Source organism: Accipiter gentilis, chromosome 8 (assembly GCF_929443795.1).
Source record: "Accipiter gentilis chromosome 8, bAccGen1.1, whole genome shotgun sequence".
Lineage (NCBI taxonomy): Eukaryota > Metazoa > Chordata > Aves > Accipitriformes > Accipitridae > Astur > Astur gentilis.
In genome coordinates this window covers 12,670,877-12,692,299 of record NC_064887.1, presented here as the reverse complement: position 1 = coordinate 12,692,299, position 21,423 = coordinate 12,670,877, and the positions used below count along the sequence as shown (strand labels likewise).

Below are 21,423 nucleotides of genomic sequence, written 5' to 3'. Positions count from 1 at the left end.
AACCAGGTTGAAGAGACTGATGAATCATTCTACAAGTGGCTGGCAGTAGTCTCAGAAACATGTGCCCTTGTTCTCGTGGGGGACTTCAACTTTCCAGATGTCTGCTGGAAATACAACACAGCAGAGAGTAAGCAGTCTAGGAGGTTCCTGGAGTGTGTGGAAGAACATTCCGTGATATAGCTGGTAGGTGAGCCAACCAGGGCAGGAGCCTTGCTATATTTGCAGTTTACAAACAGGGAAGGACTGGTGGGAGGTGTGATGGTCAGAGGCCGTCTTGGGCTTAGCGACCATGAAATGCTAGAATCCTCAATGTTCGGTGAGGCAAGGAAGGTGGTCAGCAAAACCACCACTATGGACTTCTGGAGGGGAAACTTTGGCCTTTTTGGGACACTGGTTGAGAGAGTCCCTTGGTAGATGGTCCTGAAGAGCAAAGGGGTCCAGGAGGGATGGACATTCTTTAAGAAGGAAATGTTAATGGCTCAGGACCAGGCTATTCCCACGTGCCACAAGATGAACCGCCGAGGAAGATGACCGGCCTGGCTGAACAGGGAGCTTTTGCTACGAGTCAAGAAAAGAAGGAGAGTTTATCTCTGGAAGAAAGGGCAGGCAACTCAGGAGGAGTAGAGGGCGCTTGTTAGGTCAGGCAGAGAGGAAATTAGAATGGCAAAAGCTCAGCTAGAACTCAATCTGGCCACTATTGTAAGGGACAACAAAACATGTTTTTACAAATATGTTAACAATAAAAAGTGAGGCAAGGAGAATATCTATCCTTTAATGGATACAGAAGGGAACGTTGCCACCAGGGATGATGAGAAGGCCGAGGTACTCAATGCCTTCTTTGCCTCAGTCTTTAATAGAGAGACCAGTTATCCTCAGGGTACTCTGCCCCCTGAGCTGGAAGGTGAGGATGAAGAGCAGAATATACCCCCCTTAATCCAGGAGGAAATAGTTAGTGACCTACTATGCCATCTGGATACTCACAAATCTACAGGACCAGATGGGATCCATCCACAAGTACTGAGGGAACTGGTGGAAGGTGCTTGCCAAGCCACTCTCCATCATCTATCAGCGATCCTGGTCAATGGGGGAGGTCCCAGAGGACTGGAGGCTTGCCAATGTGACCCCCATTTACAAGAAGGGTCGGAGTGAGGATCCGTGGAACTACAGGCCTGTCGGCTTGACCTCGGTACTGGGGAAGATTATGGAGCAGTTCATCTTGAGAGCACTCACATGGCATGTGCAGGACAAATAGGGGATGAGGCCCAGCCAGCATGGGTTTACGAAAGGCAGGTCCTGCTCCAACAACCTGATCTCTTTCTATCACCAGGTGACCTGCCTAGTGGATGAGGGAAAGGCTGTGGGAGTTGTCTATGTCGACTTCAGCAGGGCCTTTGGCACTGTCTCTCATGGCATACTCCTTGAGAAGCTGGTGTCTCATGGCTTGGACAAGTGTACTCTTCGCTGGGTGAAAAACTGGCTGGATGGACGAGCCCAGAGGGTTGAGGTGAATGGGGTGAAATCCAGTTGGTGGTGGGTCACAAGCGGTGTTCCTCAGGGCTCAGTGCTGGGCCCTGTTCTGTTTAATGTCTTTATTGGTGATTTGGATGAGGGGATCGAGTGCACCCTCAGCAAGTTTGCAGACAACACCAAGTTGGGAGGCAGGGTTGATCTGCTCGAGGGCAGGGAGGCTCTAGAGTGGGATCTGGACCGGCTGGATCGATGGGCTGAAGCCAATTGTATGAGGTTCAACGAGGCCAAGTGCCGGGTCCTGCACTTGGGTCACAGCAACCCCATGCAGTGCTACAGGGTTGGGGAAGGAAGAGTGGCTGGAAAGCTGCCCGGCAGAGAAAGACCTGGGTGTGCTGGTTGACAGCCGGCTGAATATGAGCCAGCAGTGTGCCCAGGTGGGCAAGAAGGCCAAGGGCATCCTGGCCTGTATCAGAAATGGTGTGGCCAGCAGGAGCAGGGAGGTGGTTGTTCCCCTGTACTGGGCACTGGTGAGGCCGCACCTCGAGTACTGTGTTCAGTTTTGGGCCCCTCACTGCAGGAAAGACATTGAGGTGCTGGAGCGTGTCCAGAGAAGGGCACCCAAGTTGGTGAGGGGCCTGGAGCACAGGTCTTATGGGGAGCGGCTGAGGGAGCTGGGGCTGTTTAGTCTAGAGAAGAGGAGGCTGAGGGGAGACCTTATTGCTCTCTACAACTACCTGAAAGGGGGTTGTAGTGAGGTGGGTGCTGGTCTCTTCTGTCAGGTGTCTGGAGATAGGACAAGACGAAATGGCTTTAAGTTGCAGCAAGGGAGGTTTAGGTTGGATATTAGGAAAAATTTCTTTACTGAAAGGCTTGTCAGACATTGGAACAGGCTGCCCAGGGAAGTGGTTGAGTCACCATCCCTGGAGGTATTCAAAAAGCGCATAGACAAGGCAGTTCAGGACATGGTTTAGTTGGCATGGATGATGGTTGGACTCGATGATCTTGAAGGTCTTTTCCAATCTAAATGATTCTGTGGTTCTAAGAGCCAAATGCTCCCATCAGTACCAGGGTTTATGGCTCGGTCAGAGGGGAGCCGGGCTGGGGCAGGCTGCTCTGCCCGGCTTCTTGCCTGGCTCATACGCCAACATAGAAGGGTTGTAGGTGCTGGACTCTGAACATGGGACCTGTCTGGCTGGCTGTGCAGATCAGTGGTGCTAACCTACCTCATCCACCAGAAACCAACATGTCACTGTGGTTAGCTTCCCCCATCCCTGCGCTGGAAGGACCAGTCCTGGGGCAGGTGAGAAGTTCCCTCAACTGGGTGCTGAGCCCTGGAAAGCTCCAGCCCTGAGCAGCTGCTCCTGCCTGGCCCTGTGGACTTGCCAGCCTCCCCCAGCGTAGTGGTGGTGATGGCTGCACAAAGTTCATAGTCCCTCCGCTGTGGCCCAGGGAGTTTGTTCCTAACGGGAGCAGGGTGGGGAAGCTTTGCTGGAGAGACTGAGCTCTGTCCCTGCCTTCTTGCGGATGGGTCGGGTGGGCTGCAGCTGCCTCCGAGCTGCGGTGTGTGGGAAATGGGGGACCTGCTGTCTGTTCCCTTGGGGCTGCTGGGACAGGGCAGAATCCTCCATAGCTGGTAGCTCTGTACACACACTGTTTAGGGGCCCTTTTACTGTAACAGGATCCAGCGTCCCCCTAGTCCTGTTCTCGCTTGTACCTGCCGCTGTGCGATTGTGTGAATGCTGGTGATGCACCCGGGATGGTTTGCTGTGCTGCAGCAGCACCCTCTCTGTCTGTGTCCCCTGCCTGTGGCAGGCAGCTGCCTCCTCAGGGCTGCTGTTGGCCCGTGTCCTGCCAGCAAACACAGCAGCCAGAGGCACTTCCCCCTGGTTGCGCTAACTCCTAGTTATGCAAAGCAGCTGCAAGAATACACAGGTTGCCACAAATGCTGAATTTCTGAAACATAGGGTGTTCATGCCCCGCAGCAGAGCATGAAACCTTGGCCACATCCTGCAGCGCGGGGGTCAGTGCGGTGCAAACCCACGCACCCAGGGCCTACACCCTCCCATGCCGGCCCTGCTCTGCCCTACGTCCCACCCTGTGATAGGTGGCTCCTCTCCTTCCTTCCCTTTTCCAAGAGGGAGCAGATAAGCCTCAGCACCCAGGAGTGGGGCAGGCACTGGGACGTGGCAGGGCCGCCTCAGCTGGGCCCCTGCCAGCCCAGCACCCCGTGCCAGGCAGCCGCTCTTGCGCCTATGGGTGAAGCACCTGCACCAGCAGCTCTGGCACCTCCTCCCACCGCCTTCCCGAAGACTGGCAGGATTCCTGCAAAGTCATCGAGTTGTCTAGTGCTTTTCCTTTCCTCCCACTGTCTCTCCTCGCCCCCCGCCCTCACTGCCTCCCGTCTCCTTGGTCCCTTTCCCAAGCATCATGCTTGCCCCAGTCTTGGGTGAGCAGGCGGTGGGATGCTGCAAAGAGCATCTTCACTCTGGGCATATGGCCATACACCCTGAGAGGTTTTGATGTCCCTCTGTGCATGGCAGAGGTTTTCAAGAAGGGGCATTCACCCATGTAGGGCGTGCAGCTTGCAGCTCTGCAGACAAGACATATCTTGGGAGCTGCTTACCATGGCAGCATGGCTGACCATCCCACGGCACAACCTGCAAAGGCCATGTTGAAAAATTGATGCTTTTTATAGCATATCGTTCAAGAAATGGGGCCAGCAAAAGTCACGTGAAATGACTTTTCCAAAGAAATGTGCTAGTACCCATGCTATCGGTTCTGCCCCAGCCTGGCAAGAGAAGGGCACACAGCCACAATTCATGTCTGAAATGACATAATGAAATTTCAAACAGGGCATAACTCAGCTGCTGCAGGAGTGCAGCTCACCTGGGACCGACACTGGCTCACAGCCATTTCCTCAGGGCACACAGGGAAGAGATCAGAGTGACGCAAATGAGGGAGGTTTGTAAATCCAAAATGGGGACTGAACCAGCAGAACTGTGGGCTACTGTGCTTATACTGTGGGTTTTGGCACCAGCTCACCTGGGCACGTGTGGGAGAGACCAGTATGAGCAACAGAGCTGGTTGCTGCATTGCGTAAAGATTGCTGGTGCATTATTCGGGTTCAGAGGCTTCAGTTCATAAGGTATGAGGGAGCAGTGGAGATAAGATGGGGTTCAGGTTGAAAAGGCTGAAAAGAGGAGCCTGTGGCCATGTGGTTCCATCACCACAATGGGCCAGCTGAAGGTGCGCAAGGACTTACTTGTTCTAGTGCAATTAAGTTCCAAAGCTCCAGGCTGGAAACGTGGCATTCCCTGGGTAAAGGGCTAGCAATGTGTGCTGCTGCAGGCAGGCAGCCTGCCTGTGCTTGAGAGTAGTATAATGCTGCAGAGCCATGTCAGGCTGTTGCTCCTGGTTTTAGAAAAACATGTGCGTGAGCTGGAAGAGGAAGTCAAGAATACTGTCCTCAAGCTGAGCCCCTTCTGCACCCTCCCCACTGCATTCTCTGGCACGTGGGAATCAGTCCTGGCCTCTTCCTTTGCTGCTGGAGCTGTTTGGACAAGAGATCAGGATACGTACAGGTCGGGGCGAAACAGCAAGCATGACCGTGCGGCATCCCTTCTTCATGCCCAAGCCACGGATATGAAAAAATTAAATTAAAAGTCAAGACCAGCTAATCTTATTTGCAAGCTGCTGCGTGGTGAGGATGGCCACCCCTGCAGCCTTCAGCGACCGTGCTGCAAAGACATGTACTTAATTTCAAGCTTGAGTTTTTCCATCTTCAAGTCCTAATCTTTGGACCCCGCACTTCCCTCTGCCAGGCTGACATGCTGTCTGTAGCAGTGCTCCATTCCCCGGTCAGCAAGGAGACTTTCTTCTGGGGCAGTGGAGTAGCCCACACTCACACATCTTGTACAGCCTTATTTGCTGCATTTCAAAGCCATAGCTCCTTTTTTGTGGTGGTGTTGCTGCTCCTCAGGATTTCTGTGTCCATTTAGAAGTTTGGAGAGCTGGACCGGACATCAAGTTGGCTTTGCCAGAGCTGTAGATGCACAAGCACTGCCATGCATCTGCTCGTAAATCACCTCAGCACGCCTCCGGCTCTCAGAGCCGAGGTGCTGTGATGCAGGTTCATAGCAGCAGTCATGTGTGGAGACAGCTGTCTTTTTCAGCTTTTTTTCCTTAATTCCGGCCCCCTCCCTGCGTTCTGGGAGATCCTCCACCCTGTAGTACAGCCTGTCCTCTCCTTTCCCGAGAACCTTTCTTTGCAGCCCATTACTGTGCCGTGGGTTGTGATCATTTTATCAGGCCATTCAGCTTGTGCTGTAGCAGCAAGCAGCCTGTTCAGTATTTTATCAGCCACAAATGTAAGCCTTCATCTTGCCATCTAGACAACTGATTTAATAAAGTGGCACTGGACCAGGAAATGGTCGCTGGAGGTCTAGGTACACTCCACGTTGTTGATGTCTCGCCATTAAGACTTGGCTCACTGACAGACCTCAAAACGTAGCTGTTAATGCATGTAGTTGTTAATCTATCGTAAGCCTTATTAATTCCTTATAATGCATACTTTTAATTAAAATCTTACGTCATTGTTGATGGCGGTAGAGAAGGCAAAGTGCGCTCTATAGATGCTCCTGTTCTCACCAGCCAGACCTTTCTTTTTGCCCAGGGAGGAGTTTCCCTGCAGGGTCCGTGCTGTGTAACACAGCATTTAGGATGCCCTTAGCTGCACTTTTACGTCCCCAGCGGCAGTCTGGGTCTCTCTGCCGTTTCTCTGCCTGTTGCTTTGGCTCTTTGAATTACTCTGGCTTCCCGCCAGCCAAGTATTTGTTAAGAATTAACCTGTGTGTTTAGAAGAGCCCATGATTATGTCATCAAAGTGTTGTTTGTGAATTACCTGGGCTTGTGGCATGAACACGGCTGGTTTGGGCAGCTGCAGCCTCTCCTTGTGCTGCTGCTGTGCCAAATTCCCTCCCCTCCGCAACAGCACGTGAGATGGGGTCACTCCTGCCATTCCTGTTTGAGAGGAGGCAGCGGCTGGACGGTACCTGCCTGCCTCTTTCAGCTATTTTTATGGTACAAAAAGGGACGGGGCAATGCCTGGCTGGAGGGCTTGGGATGAGCCCATTGGGGTTCATGGCCATCACAGCTCTAACCGTCCCTGAAATTCAGGTTTATTCAGCAATCACCTCAGAAACTCAAGGGCAGCAATCCAGTTGTGTGCTCCTGACTCCGGAGAGGCAGCGTGGGCACGGCCAGAGCTGGACTCCTTCCAGGTTCCCATGGCAGTGGCACAACGAAGCGCACTGTGATATCCGACGGTGGCACATGGGCTGGGAAAGATTCCCCATTTCACTCTCAGGTAGGCTTCCCTGGGGGGCGCTGCTGGGGGGAAAGAAAACCCTTCGAATGGCAAATATACAAAGACTATTTGAGCCGGTTTCTTTAAGGGGCAGAATTAAAGATGGAAACTCCACCCAGTTTATTAATTTTGAGAGGCTGTTTTCATGGTGTGCAGCCCAGTAACTAGGCAGTGCACCCGATTCCTCAGTGACTGCTGTCACTGAGAGCAGGTTGGGTAAAATATTAAGCAGCATTGTGAAATATTACCCCGACGTTCCACTCAAGCCAGCCTGGGTGCTAGCAGGCACCGCTCGGCTCTGTGCTCTCCTCTGTTTCACAGCACAGTAACCTACTGAGAGCCGGGACATCTGCTCCTGGAGAGCTTGCTGGGGCAAACCTTGCTCCTGCCTCACAGGGTCTGCTCCCTAAGCCCCCCCAAACATGGCACCCCTCTCCCCTGCAGTGGGGTCTGCCTCCAGCCCTGGAGGTGTGACCTGCACCTGCAGCAGCGTGCTGGGAAGAGGAGGCACTGGCTGCCCAGGTAAAACAACCGCCGGCCAGAGGGCAGTCCCACCAGACTCTGCCTGCAGATGGTCTCTTGGCCCCCCGAGGACCTGCGGGCACGGTGCCCTGCACCGTGCTCGCTGCGGGGCCAAGCCCACCTTTGCAGACTGCTGGAGGGGGTCCTGGATGTGCAGCTGAGACATGCGCTGGCCAGCCCAGGTGGCTCTAACCTGCCAGCGGCGAGTCCGGAAAAGATTTGGGATAATCCTGCCTGAATGCTTAGTCGGGTGCTATGGCAGAAAGGACCAATGCAGCCCCTTGAGACAGAGAATAGGAAAAGGCAGATTTAATCCCTGTATCAAAGCATTAGGAGGCTTATTGTGGGATTCTACATCTTGAAAAGGATTCAAGAAAATCAGAGAGGTTCTGTATAGCAGAAATGCAAAAAATGGCTCGAGGGTGGGAGGAAAAGCCTGGCAGTAAGAGAATTAAGCAACTCAGTATATTTAGCTTATCAGAAGGATGGATGAGAGGGGGTTTGCTTGCAGCATATGTGTAGTGTCACAAAGAGAAAATGCCAGGCTCTGAAAGGCTCTTTAATCAAGCAGAAGGCAGAACAAAATGGTATGTCTGCAAGCTGAAGCCAGACGCAGGGATGTGGGATGCTCTTCTGAACGTGAGGGTGAGGGAGTCCTGAAACAGACCCAGAAAGGTGGGTGTCTCCAACACTTGTCTTCAAATCAAGCCTACCTCCTTTCTTGGAAAATATGCGTGAAACAAACATAGCTTATTGGAATTAATGCAAGGAGATGAACCACTGAGTGGCGTGCTGACCGGCTGCTCACACTTGCACAGCCACGTGTCAGGCAGGACCATTGGATCATTTTGTCCGAGGAAGATCCTGGGAAACTTGGTCCAGTCGGGTAGAGTGCTCGGGGAGCCGTTCAGGCAGGCTCTGGCTGTTTACCTGTGCCCGTAGTGGTAAGTGTGGCTCTTTGCTGTTGAAAACATCTGGAGGGGGGCAGAATTTTTCAGTTAAGTTCAGCTTGTTTTAGCTTGTTTTGAGTGGGCCTGCTGATGATGCTGTTTAACATTTCTGTTCTTAGAGCAGCCAGAGCACCACAAATGTAAAGTGCCATCCACAGACTGATCACGCTCAGACCCTCTGTTTAAGAATAATAGGTAATGAGTGTGTGAGATGAAACAAGTTTGGCCAGAGAGACAAAGCCAAAATATGAGCATGTTACAGTCCAGATTGCATTTCCCAAGCCTGTGCATCAGCAGAGGTAATCTCTATCTAGCCATTACTGGACAGAGATCTTTGCTGGGGTATTTAGTGGTATTTAATTAATAATAAAATACTACATTAATTAGTATCAGGTCTGATTTGATGGCATGTAATTTGGGGGCAAGAATTACAGTGTGAGTATTAGAATGAGAATTTTTATAGGGCAGGGAGTCAAAATGAGATTAGCAGTCTCGCTACGGAGGGAGCCTGGGGGCTGACGTGTGTGTGTTTGGCAACCGATGCAGATAGTTACAGCCTAACTTTATTTACTGATGGGAAAAGAACCTGTAGCTGTTACTTACCTTTACGTGTCAACCCGTATAATGCATGGCTCAGCCACCATGAAAGAAAAAAGCAAGCAGGCATCATTTCAGCGGGAACGCCCTGTGGGTCTCAGAACCACACGAGGTGCATTTGCAGAGCAATTTTGGCATGCCCCAGCTGGGCTCCTTCCAGAGGAAGGGAAGGATGAAGCTTTGCTGACAGGCACCCCCACATGCCCAAGCCCCACTGGGGACACGAGCGGCTGTCCCCTTGCACAGCTTTGACCCAGGCGTGCTAAATGTGCCGAGGGCTCCGGGTTATGTCTAGTCCAATGCGAGTACCCCAAGCAGCACGCAGGGTTGGTGCAGGGGCATGGGGTGTAGGAGCCCTCACTACCTGCTCTGGGCAGCAACTGGTCCCGACTGTCCGGCGTTACCTGCTAATGCAGCCACCAGCTGTGCCCTTTGCCAGAGCCTTTTTTTTTCCCAGCTCGTGGCCAGCGTTGCTGCGGGAAATGCTCTGTAGACACGTGGGTAGCCACAGGCTCAGCAGGTCGACCACAAGTGGGTTTTGTTGAGCAGGATGGGCTGCAGCTCTTGTCCTTTCATTTGGTCAGTTTGGCTCTGAAAAGCTCCAGAGCATTCTGGAAAGCGGCACGGCAATACGATAGGATTTAATCAGACTTAATTATTCCCCTGCTGTCGATCTCCTAGCAACATCCAGCTTGACATCTGCCTGCAAATGAAACATGTAAGCTAAGTAGGAACATGTTCGGACTAAAGTCCTGCTACTTGAACCAAATCACTCCACTAATCATTGCCTCCATACATCTCGTGGCCGTTAGACAGCTGCTGGGAGCTGGTACCTGATTTCCATAGATGTACGACACTTGCCTCCTGAGTTTTTTCCAGGCTGGCAAGAAGCGTGACTTCATCCTGGGCTCTTTCCAGCACACTGACACCCGATAACGGAGGGTTGAGTTTCCCAAGTGACAAACGCAGGCTCAGGAGCAAGCCCCAGCCTTGTCACTATCTGGCTTCCTGAAGTAGGTCCCCGCTTATCTCATCATCAAAATCAGATCACCTGCTGTGCCTGCAGACCTCGGGGTTTAAACTCTGAGCATGCAAGCAGTACAGTCAGGACAGTTTAGGTGAGGTTTGAGGATGGTCAGAGCAGATGTGGTGTGGCGGTGCAGGCGTCGCAGGCAGCTCCGCATCTCCAGGGCACGGGGGGTCGAGGCAGGGAGAAGAGATCCGGCTTATGCAGCTGGAGGGATGAAGAAGCGAAGAGAGGAGCACGCATAAAGCAAGTGTTTGTGAAGCAAAACCGCTCTCCAGCCAGACGCGACGCGGCACAGGAGTCGGTGGGGTTATTGGAGGAAATGAACCCGGCAGCTGAGCCGGAGCCGGCGGAGGAGGCTGCCCAGCCCAGCCCTGGCTGCCAGCTCACCGTGAAGCTGGAGGGAAGGGAGCTGCCTCAGCTGGGTGAGAGCGACCAGCGTCCTGAGTGGATCAGCCCTGGGGAGCTGGGGGTCGGTGCGGGCAGCGGGAGGGGAGGCAGACCCGCAGACGGACAGGGCTGCGTGGAGGTGGTTGCGGCCCCTCTCCACGCACCTCCTTGGGGGGATATTGGGATAGAAGTTGTCGTTGGCATGCAAAAAGGCTAATGGGGTGATCCGGGTGAGCGGCGTGTGTCTCCCTCGTGTCTCTGCAGAGGAGCGTGGCAGCTCTGCGAGGGTCCCACGCTCGCAGCCAGCTCACGCTGACTTCACTCGTGCTGAACACAAGGTGGGGTTTCTGGCTGTGAAAGCGGGACTGCATGAGCCTCCGCCAGCTCTCCCCGCAACCTGTATGGGCTCTGCCTTTCGCCAAGTGCCAGGGAGCGGGCTCGGCCGGCCCTCAGCCGGCCCTGTGCCCTCTGAGGTGGTGTCTGCTGGTCGGCATCAGCACCTGGGCTCGCCTGCTGTGGGAGCCGCCACCATGCTGGATATGATCCTACTCAGTTTCCCTTAAATGCACGTGGCTATTTGTTTTCCTTGTGTTATTAGTGACTCACGGAGGGTGGAAACAGCAAATCATTGGTCTGCTTTGCTGTCCTGAAGAGGCAGGTTTATTCCTTACGGTCTCTTTCCTTTCAGATGACTTTTCCCCACATGCCTAATAATTTCCCTCCTTATCATTCCCTCCCTGTGCTGCCTCATACTTGTGTTTCTCACTTTCCCTGTGCGTAATGAGTGTTAGGGGTACCCAGCAAGTCTGTGGGGCCAGCACGAGGAGGGCAATACTGTGGGAAGGGTGAGGTGTGGGCTGGCCCCACCGCTGCGGTGCTCACGGGGCAGCTGTGCGGTGAGAAGGGGGAGACCGTAACATAATGGGAACTGGGTGGAAGCGGCGCCGGCTGTGTGGTACCAGCTGTGCAGCACGGGCTGTGCAGTATGAGCTGCACCGTGCTGTGGGGCCACAGCTGATGTGGTCTGTTGCAGCCCTTGCAGCCTGGTGTGGTCCAGTGGTGGAGGCTGTGCAACACTGGGAAGCCCAGGGAGGCGGCACAGTGCCGTGCAGTGGCCGGGCAGGACCTTGTTGGGTATGCGGTGGTGTGAGGATCTGCAGAAGCTGGAGGATAGCGTGAAGGCAGTGACCCAGGGCAGTGACTGGGTGCTGAACTGGACTGCGCGTCATGGCTCGGCGCAGCGTAGGGCAGCGACTGGAAGCAAGACAGGGTTGGGCGGCTGTGTGTAGTGGCTGTAGGCTAGGCTGGGCAGAGCACTGCCGGGGTTAGAGGCTGTTCCGAGCAGTGCTTGGAGGTTGGGTGGTGCAGCAATCGAAGGGAGATGCAGTGCACTGCGGTGTTGCTGTTGGGGTGCAGCCGCTGGCTAGGAGGGAGGCGTGGTGCAGTGTCGCGGCTGCAGTGACCGCAAGATTTGGAGCTGTCTCAGCTGGAGGAAGGTGCAGTGCTGTGCAGTGTAGAGGAGTAAGGGGAGCGGTGAGACAATGCGGGGCTTGACAGGTGGGGCAGTGCTCGGAGGGGTCCTGCGGTGCCGTGCCTGGAGGAAGGAACGGCGTGCTGGAGCGCTTGAAGGCATTGCAGTGATTTGAAGGTGCCACCGAGTGACTTGGAAGCAGTGCACGGATTTGAAGGAGGGCCAATGCCAGGCAGCGACCGGGGGGGAACTGCGGAGCAGCGCCCTGCAGCCACTGAAAGCGGGAGGGGGGAGGGGGGCGTGTAGCGATGGAAAAAAGGCAGCGTGGTGCAGTGACAGGGGAGGGGGAGCAGCACGGTGCAGTGATTGGAGCAGGGCAGTGCAGAGCAGAGCAGAGGAAGGCAGAGCACCGCACCGCACCGCACCGTGCAGTGATTGAGGGGGGGGGGGGGGGAACGGGGGCACACACGCGGGAGCTCCGCGCATGCGCGCCGCCGCCCTGCCGCAGCGCCCCTCCGGCGGCGACCCCCTGCCGCCCGCCCGCCATTGGCTGCGGGGGCCTCCCGCGATAGGCTGCGGCCGCGGCCCCCCGCACCGCCCCATTGGCCGGCCGCGGCCGCTATGCGGGCGGGTCGGCGGCGCGGCGACCCGCCCCGGCGCCCCATTGGCGGCCGCCGTGCCCCTCAGCGCCGCGGCGGCGGCGGCCGGTCCCGCTGCGCCGCGCCCGGCATGGCGGCGCCCGCAGCCCCGCGCCCGGGGGCCGCAGCCGGCGGCCGAGCGCCCAGGGCCGGCGGCGGCCGGGTGAGGAGGGCCGGAGGGGGCGGGGAGGGGGGGTGGGAAGGAGCGGAATCGGGCAGGGCCGGCCCCAGCGGCCGCCGCCGTCGTCGTTGTTTCGGGCAGCGGGGCCCGGCGGGGCGGGGAGAGGGGAGCGGAGCCCGGCGAGACGGGGGCTGGGCGGCGGGCTGCCCGGCCCGCGCCCTGCCGCCAGCCCGGCGGTGGCGTGGCGGTGGCGGTGCCGCTGCCCGTTCGAACTCGGATTCCAGCCGGCAGCTGTCAGCCGGCGGCGAGCTGCCGTCCCCGCTCGGGCCGGGCGGGCCCCGCTGCCCCGGCGCCGTCCCCGTCTTCAGGGCAGCCCGTCTCCTCAGCGCGGCGTGCCCGGGGCTCCCGCCGGGACCTGCGCTGCCCCCGGGCTCCGGCGCGGGCCCCGCCGTCCGTGGGACACCGGCGGGGAGCCCCCGGGCGCGGTGGGTTTGCTTTGTGGCGCCTCTGGGCTTTGCTGTGCGTGGGGAGGAGCGCGGTGCTCGCCAGGCCTCGCCGGCTGCGCCCGTTCTGGGACTGATTATCTGAAGCGGGCTGAGGCGTAAGTGCCAGCGGGGAGTTGGGCTGCTGCCCTGCCGTAGCGTTGCAGTGCCCTCCTGCCTCTCCGGCATGGCATTTACCCCCGTGCCAATTAAAAAAAAAAAAAAAAAAAAAAAAAAAAAGAGGCAGCTGCTTAGGGTGGTAGTTCTTATTTCCCTCGTGGGTTTGGGTAACTGGTGTGTTTTACCTTGTGGAGAGCCCGGTTTTGGAGCTGTGCGTTATTGTGTGTATGGGATTGCAGGTTTTGGAAGGATGAGTGTCAGAGAAGGTGGCTCCAATCTCAACGTGTTTCTCTTTCTCAGGGCGTGTAGAAGAGCAGATTTAATGTGAAGATGGGACTGTTGGTGTTTATGCGTAAACTGCTGCTAGCCCTCTGCCTCTTCCTGGTACTGGGATTTCTGTACTATTCTGCTTGGAAGTTGCACCTCCTCACGTGGGAGGATTCAAGTAAGTATGACCAACGTGTGACTGTTTCTGGGCTCCCTGAAATGTCTGTCAAATAGTTGCAATAGTACTGAGGTGGTTCTGATTTAGTAGTATTAGAGGGATATGATTAAGCCCAATCAAATGCTGGAGCTTATAGTATACTTAAGGGGTTGAATTTGTGATTACCTAATGCTCTTTATGGCTTTACTTTTATTACTGGGTACAAAAGCAAGTTCACGCTCTATAAATCTAGTATTAGACACTTCAGTTCTTAGAATATTCAGTGTTAGTTTATGATTCCTAATTCTCAAAATAAAGACTTTGTGTGCTGAGGTTTTTGTTCCCTGAACTTTTCTGTACATGTCAAAATATCTAAGACAAGAGTTTTTTCTCTGGTGGATTTTAATTTCTTTCTATAATCATATTTTCTGGTTATCTCATCATCTTACTTTGTCCTTCAGAAATCCTCATCTTCCGTTTATCTTCCATGTTATTATCTGCCAACTATCTCTCATCTAAAAGGATGTCTCTCAACCTTTTTAAGTCCAAAGAGGCATCTGACCTCATTGAATACAATCTGAGGATTGTACTGTGCAGTAATGCCATAGGAGGTTTTAGTTGCAATGAGATATAAATTAGGCTGAGGTTTGATTGCTCAGTTATTGCTCTTATTTTTGCTTGTGTTGATTGTTTTTTTTTTCCTTACATGTGAGAATTGTTTATTGAAAATACAAAAACAAGAAAACAATTCCCTTCTCCTCCCCGCCCGCCCAAAACACAAGCCAGCCTTCTTTGCAGCTGTTCCATGGGCTGTTTCAGATGTCTCACAGCCGACCGTTGCTCTCTGGATCAGCAGCTGAGAAACAGTGGTCCAGAAGTATTGTTTTTCGGTCTGACAAAAATCAGTCGGTCAAATTCCATCTTTGCTGTATTGTGTTTCTGTGCATGCTGATGGGGGTTTCTACTGCAACGTTTATTAAACTTAATATTTTTCTACCTCTACATGCTCCGTATCTGTTGTAGTATGCTCTAAGAAGTTTTGCTTGGTGACAGATGATGACTTGGATGTAATATTTGCACTGATGCAGTGATTTTGACAGGAGGACTGCTGAAGTGTCTTGTATTTGAACGGGTATTGTAAGACAGAATTTGTAAAAGGAGATGGGTAGTGTCTTTCTGAGCAAGGATCGTTTCTTCAGGTTTGTGCTTCAGAGAGGGAGTCAAAAATCTTGATTGTGACCTTCTTGAAAACAAGCGCTTTTGTCGATGAGGTATAGAAAATCCTTCCTGTGTGAAAATAAGTACAGAATGTAGTTGAACAGTGTTGCTGTATCTGCTACCACATGATGATCTGTTATGAGATTATACCACCTGCCACCCTTTACTTCTTTCATACCACCAGAAATAGTGTTGGGACTTCCCAAGGCCTGCAAGAAAACCGTTCAGGCCACAACTTGTATGTGAACTTTGTTAAATGTGGAGGAGAAGCTTTGTGTTTATGTGACCGTATACCAAGGTGCTGCAGTGGATTCTAAATTTCTTCAGGGTTTGCCTCTTTGGATATTGTGCCTTTAGTTTTATGTGCTATTTGTTATTTTACACCACATGTCAGCCCCTGGGGAGTTTTGTGGTAACTGTGCCTTGTGATGCAGTGTTGAAAATCTAAATGCAAACATTGTGGATTTCTATAAATGGAACACTTTTACCTGGAAAGATGACTTTTAAGTTGTAGTCTAGTTAGAGTAGTTTCTGTTGAGTGTACTGGCAGCTTTTCAGTACCCAGGATCTTCTGATAGGAGCACTGTGAGGTAACATCACAGACTTTGTTAGTTGTGTGTCTCCTTTTTTCACATCTTCTGTGTAAAATGTGTTCTTCATTTATTCTTGGAAGTTGCAGTGCTTGCTTGCATTAAGCTTCTTCAACATGTACAAAGCAGTGATGCTAGTTTGAAGGTTTAGCTTACTGATCTTTATCAGTTGTCACAATTGATACAGGCTGTACCATTGTTCCTTTTCTTCTAGGCACTTTTATGGATTGTGTCTTCAATGTCAGATGAAGCTCCTTAGTGTAAACAGCAGTCTAGTGTAAGAGGGCAAAATTTTATGTGATTACTTTTGAACACAGTTAAGGTGGTACCAGTTTTCAGTTGATCTTCAGAGTTTCGTACATACCAAAAAATGTTTTATTTATCATGTAATTTTACACATGAGGAACTTACGCAGATTTAAAATACAAATTTAAAAGCCCGTATTGGGAAACTTGATATGAAGAGTTAATGTTAAGCTTCTATAAATAAGCGTTTGGAAGTTAACAAATGACAGAATTGAAGTTGCTCATTTAACCATGATTAGGCTTCCTTGAACATGTGTAATATGATACAATGTATAATGGTGTTATGCAATTATACTTTCTATTTTCTGAAGGGGAGCCTTGCTTAGTTCAGTGCACAAGACAGGTGGTGCTTGATAGCTGTTTGTGGTTTTATTTCCTGAATTACAATTCAGTGTGTGACCTTGTAAATCTCCTTAAGATTGATATGATAATGCTGGTGTCCCCAAAGGCAAAACTAAGTTAGATGTGTTAATTTTTGGGGTGCTGAATAATCTAAGATTATTGATTTTACGTGTAAGTTATCTTATTATTTTCTCTTTTCTTGTGACCAGTGTCTTTATTCTGTGTAATAGTGACTCCCTAGCTTCAGTAGTCACATTCATCTTTTCTTTGTTCTGCTCTTTATACTAGAGGAGGTATGAAACTACGCTGATCCTGACATCTGACACCCTTGCAATCTCTTCAGAGACTGGTTTTAGTAAACTTGACACCTGTATTTAATATCAGACACAAATAAATTTGCTATAAAGTATGCTGAAAAAAACCTTGATCTTGTTAATTGCTGCTTGTGTGTTTTGTTCACTTAATGTTTTAGAAAATGCCCATGTATGGATCAGTTTGAATGGTAACTATGTAAGGAATCTAGTCACCCTGAGACTTCAATGTTTGTATATTTACCTGCTAAAGTAAATAAATAAAGTAATTTGTTTATTTGTACTTCTGACACCTTCAAGGAAGGAGGCTAAACTTCTGAACAGACTGAAAGGAAAGGTACACATCAATGTTTCTCTTACCATCTCCATTTAACTTTAAATCTGTCCTCCTTGAGTGATGCCTTAGTTCTCCTTTGAGATTGTTCTCCTTACTGTGTGACTCTACACCTTGCCAAAATACAAAGGAGAATAGGAAAGAATTAATTCTCTAAGGCTTATCTTTCCTATGACAAGAATAGATTGATTTCCGCTAATGTGAACTAATCAAGGTTGAATTAAATTCAACTGCTTCTTCCTTTCAAGACGCACTTCCAACAACTGCTACCCCTTTCTCATCCTTTTAATGAGTATCATGGCTGGCTACTCTTCCCCAAGCCTTGTTTCATGTTGGTGGCAATATATTGTTAGTTCTCAGAGCAGTAGCAAAGTGCAGAAACGTGGTGTGTAACACTGTGTGAATGCAGGAGGGCCTTTGAGTTTTGGTGGTCGTTGGGAGTATATGAGCAGTGTTTAGGACCGAGGTAAGCTTTCCTTATTTCTTTCCTGATTTCTGTAATGCAGCTTCAGTCTCTGACAATAGTAGTAAGAGATGTACACCGTCCTTGCATGTTCTTCCCAGACAGGCAATAATGACGGCTGCCGCAGCCCTCTGATTAAGAGTGTTGAGTTGCATGGAGGTGCGCTAAGCATGCAGAACTGATAATGTGATGTGGGAGGCAAATAAGGAAATAACTTTGGTATCAGGTTGAGCTGTCCTGTACATTCTAGAAGGACCTTGCAGCAGCAGATGATCATAACTCTGTTTATTGAGTTGTCGGGGAATTCTTACATAGTAATGGTAGTGATAGGAGCAGGTTTTGAAGGTCTGAGACGTGCACTGCAGCCTCTTTCCTAACAACTCCCTGTCCTATGTCCCTTCCACTTTCCTTGATGCATTTGGCTCTGAGGAGGAAGGAAGATGTTATCTGTGAAGAAGACAGCACATGGGAAGGTGCCCCATTATCTTCGAAAAGCACGATGGGAGATGGAGTTTTGCTGACAGTGCCCCTTAGATTTGCTTTATCAGCTTGAAGGAATGCATTTTTACCCATAACTGAAGGACAGAATACAGTCATGTTAAAATTTAATACTGAAGTTTGTTACTTAACCTGGTATGTGTATAGCTGATTTTGCAATTTGCAAATGAATGTGTTGTAAGGAAGGAATGATTCCATTAAAAAATGTCCTGGCTGTAGAAATATTGGACTCATTCTCCCAAGGCAGCTTTTTTTTTTTTTTTTTTTTTTTTCCCCTCCCCTCTCAAAGTATTAAAATGTACTTGGGACAAGGACAGTGTGACGCTGTTTTCCTATTCTCTACTGTATTTCTATCTACATTGAATTAATTTAAAGAAATATATACTTCAGGTACTTTTGCCAAAACTGAAGTTAATAGAATTTGTAGCTTGTCAGTTTGAATGTGACTTTTGAAACATCTCCAGGTATGTTCTGTTGAAGTCTCCATAAAGATATCAAGTCACTACTCTGTCATCTGTTGCTCCATGTTATTTTCAACTCTAATTCTGGAAAGGCAGCCAAAGAGATAAAGCTCTGGGAAGAGATTTTCTGGAGGTATTTCAGGACCCTTATCCTTTTTTTTTTTTTTTTTTTTATGTCTGTTTCCATGAGAACTGAGGAGACATAAACAGGCAAAACTGACTCATTTCTGGTTGCAGGTTTTTAGTGTGCTTGCATTTCCATGGAAACAGCAGCAGCAAAAAAGGCTAAATTAATCAAAAGCACTCAAACCTTTATCTTTGATATCAATACTGATTTCTCTCATTTGAAGTGAAATGGTATTTTTGTCAATTCTTGTATTAGGGACTAAAAATGTACTGAAGAAATGGATCTTTTTACAAGAGTTTGGAATGTGCATGCTCTTTCTCATGTGGCTAAAGCCTCACAGTATGTGTGATGGTATGTAGTGTGGGTACAACTGTTGTATCTTGAGTTACTGGGGGTGTAATTTGTTCTATGTTAAGGGAGTGGATCTTGCATACGCTGACATCTGCCTTCTTTCCATTCTGTTGTTTAATGAAAAACAAATGAAAAGACATTGAGTTGGTGTGTGAGCAACTAGGCCACAGATGGAAACTTGTCCCCTTTGTGGAGAGAGGCATGTAATAGTTTTGTGTTCAGACCCTCATCTCTGGGAGTTACTGTCCTACTTGCCTTTGCCAGAAGGAAATGCAGGAGTGCTCCTGTAAAAAATAACATTTCTGGGCCAGCTCAACTTGGCACTGGGAGCATAAATCTCTGATGAAAGTGGTTTGAGCTAAGCTGGCTGAATTTATGGTTAGGTGGATGAGGGAGCATATCCTTTTTTACTGTAGATTTACAAGGCACTCATGCCCCTGTTGTGAAGGGTGGCAAGCAAATGGTCATGGTAGCCATTGCAGTTGCTCTGTGTCTATGGCCTTAGCCTTGGGGCGGGGGGCGTTCTTTACGGTAGACTTCATAGCTGTTGCTGCTGCTCCCCAGGCTGAAAAGTCTGTGGGACTTTAACCTTGCGGGTATTAGCTTTTTTTAAAAAAATTGATTTGGACAGTATTATGCAGCGGTGTAAGTTTCCTGAAACAGTTGCTTTTTTGCTTTGCAGGAAGAGACTGGGAACAGCATTGGGATGGGTTATTGTGAATCCACTAATGTTTGAATTATTAGTAACATCAAGGTTTGTTTCATCTACTCAGCTGTTCTGTAGTCTGTGTTAGTGCTGTACTTACTGCACCAAAATTGAGAACAAATGTTTAGAAAGTTCTCATAACATGGATCCAGCTACAGATTTAAGGAGTCTGCTACTTTCAGATGCTTTAGGGATTTGAGGATCACAAAGATGCTTTCTGAAATGTTAAAAATAGGAGGTAATGTTATGGAGGCAGCAGTGAATACTAGAAACAAAGATGTAAAAATAGGAGTTAAAACAACAGTTGTCTGGTAAAGTAGCTTAACTTTTATAAGAATTCCCCTATTGGGCTGAAATTTTCCACTTGTGTTCAGCTTGAAACTGAAAACTTTAGGGTACTAACTGTGGTGGATGATTCTCTTATCTGTGCAGAACACACAAGAATGGATTTAGCGCCCAGAAGTTGTTAACTGCTGTTCAGGTTACTTTGTGCTCCCTGTTAATCTGCCAGAATAAGGAGCATGGCTAAACTTAAACTCCTGCAACTCAGGACATTCAACTGTGGTAGGATCTTCCACAGCTGTAATTATGCCAGGTACTTTTTGCTTGGCTGGAGACAGATGTGTACGTTCCTGATTCCTCTTGCTCTGGCTGTTGATGCAACTGCACAGAACTGCCTGCCCTTTCCACCAGAGGCAGCTGCCTGTCTGCCACCAGGATAGAAGAGACAGTCTACTCGGCAAATATGAATCAGAACTTTTAAGGTCCATGAAAAAGTTAAAAACAAAATAAAAAAAATATCAGAAGTGCCTCTCTGTCTGTTAGAAGGCAGCACTTCACAAGGTAGGCCAAAGAAATAGGGGAATGAAAGTGCTTCATCTTTTTCTGACCTGTTACTGCGCATTTAGTGAAATACCCAATGTTAACTTTACAACCTTGCCATTCTAGGGACCCTGCTGTCGCTCCAGGAATTTCTAGTGCTGCCGTAATGTTAACAGTGCAGGATGAAACTCCGCTGGGGCAATGAGAAATCATGCATGACAGAGCCGTTTAGGGAGGGAGCAAGCATAATGTTGCCTTGTCCCTGGGGTTTCTCCAGAGGAGTAAAACTCCCTGGACACACTTCAGCCTTTAGGAACCTATAGGGGCAGGTTTAGTGAAAGGCATTAATAGCATAACACCTTAAGTACTTCATGGGTCGAGGAGGGGCTGTAATGCCGTACTTGTGCTCATCTTTATTCTGTCTTCGTTTTAGCTTTTTCAGCCCTGGGTTACTGTTTTAGTTCTGAGCTAATGTTGACTTTTTAGCAAGATAGAAAAGCAAGTTGCAGGAATACTTCTCCATCCCCCTGCACACAGTTGAGCCTTAGTTTTGCATCCCAAAAGAGTAAGGTGCTCTTGCTTCTCTTGACAACAGCAGTTTTGTTGCTGTTTCAGTCCCCGTTCAAGCCTTTGTATTTCCCCCTTTCTCTGTTTGTGCAGCTAGCTGGTGGGTGCAGTTGAGGAACTTGCCCGTTTTAAAACAGAGTGTGGTTTTATTTGTTTCGCTCAGCTGACCTTAACCTGGCTTGGTGTTTCAGTTGCTTCACTTTCTCGTGCGTTTTCACCCTTTTCCCCCCCAAGTTTGGGAAGGGTATGTTCCTGTGACTTTTGATAGGCTGATTGGGATAGTGCTTTTAAGGGGCGCAGTACTCGGTGTCTCATGTGCAGCTGAAGCTGCGTCCTTCAATACAGTTTTTTAGAGGTCAAAGTCAGCAGCTTTCCATATTCTGGAAGGTATAATGCAGTGAAAGCACTTTACCTCTCTTAGCAATTGCCCTGCAGCTGAGTGCTTTCAGAGGTGAAAGGACTGGCTCTTCTCAGCTGACTGAGCCCCTTAGCAATGAGTTCAGCTCGAAACAATACCTCCCTGTGAGGACAGTCTCATCCGCGTTAGTAAGCGGTTCTCTGCCTTTCCTCCATCTTGTCACTGTACATCCCCGTGGCGTGCAAAGCGCACACACCTCTGACCTGTAGCCATTGCAGCAATGGCTATTGTGCCTTAAGATATTACCAGCCTTAGTGGAAGCTCCAGCCTATCGCTCGTTTGATAGAGTAGATCACACAGACTTTCTCCATTGGCTTTGATACAGGCAGGCTG

General features: G+C 50.1%; 1 protein-coding gene across 7 annotated transcripts in view; it reads left to right on the top strand.

The window, feature by feature from the left end:
• The first annotated feature begins 5,061 nt into the window (after positions 1-5,061).
• ST3GAL3 (ST3 beta-galactoside alpha-2,3-sialyltransferase 3) overlaps positions 5,062-21,423 on the top strand; it is a 201,313-nt gene continuing 184,951 nt past the window's right edge. The window contains exons 1-2 of one of the 7 annotated variants that reach the window (XM_049807988.1): positions 5,062-6,835; positions 13,454-13,598. In XM_049807988.1, the coding sequence (XP_049663945.1) occupies positions 13,484-13,598 (115 nt within the window). In that variant the 5' untranslated portion in view covers positions 5,062-6,835; positions 13,454-13,483. Of the gene's footprint in view, positions 6,836-7,075; positions 7,358-9,863; positions 10,357-12,513; positions 12,594-13,453; positions 13,599-21,423 lie in introns of those variants that run through there. The other 6 variants (XM_049807990.1, XM_049807993.1, XM_049807987.1 and 3 more) reach the window with 6 other exon arrangements.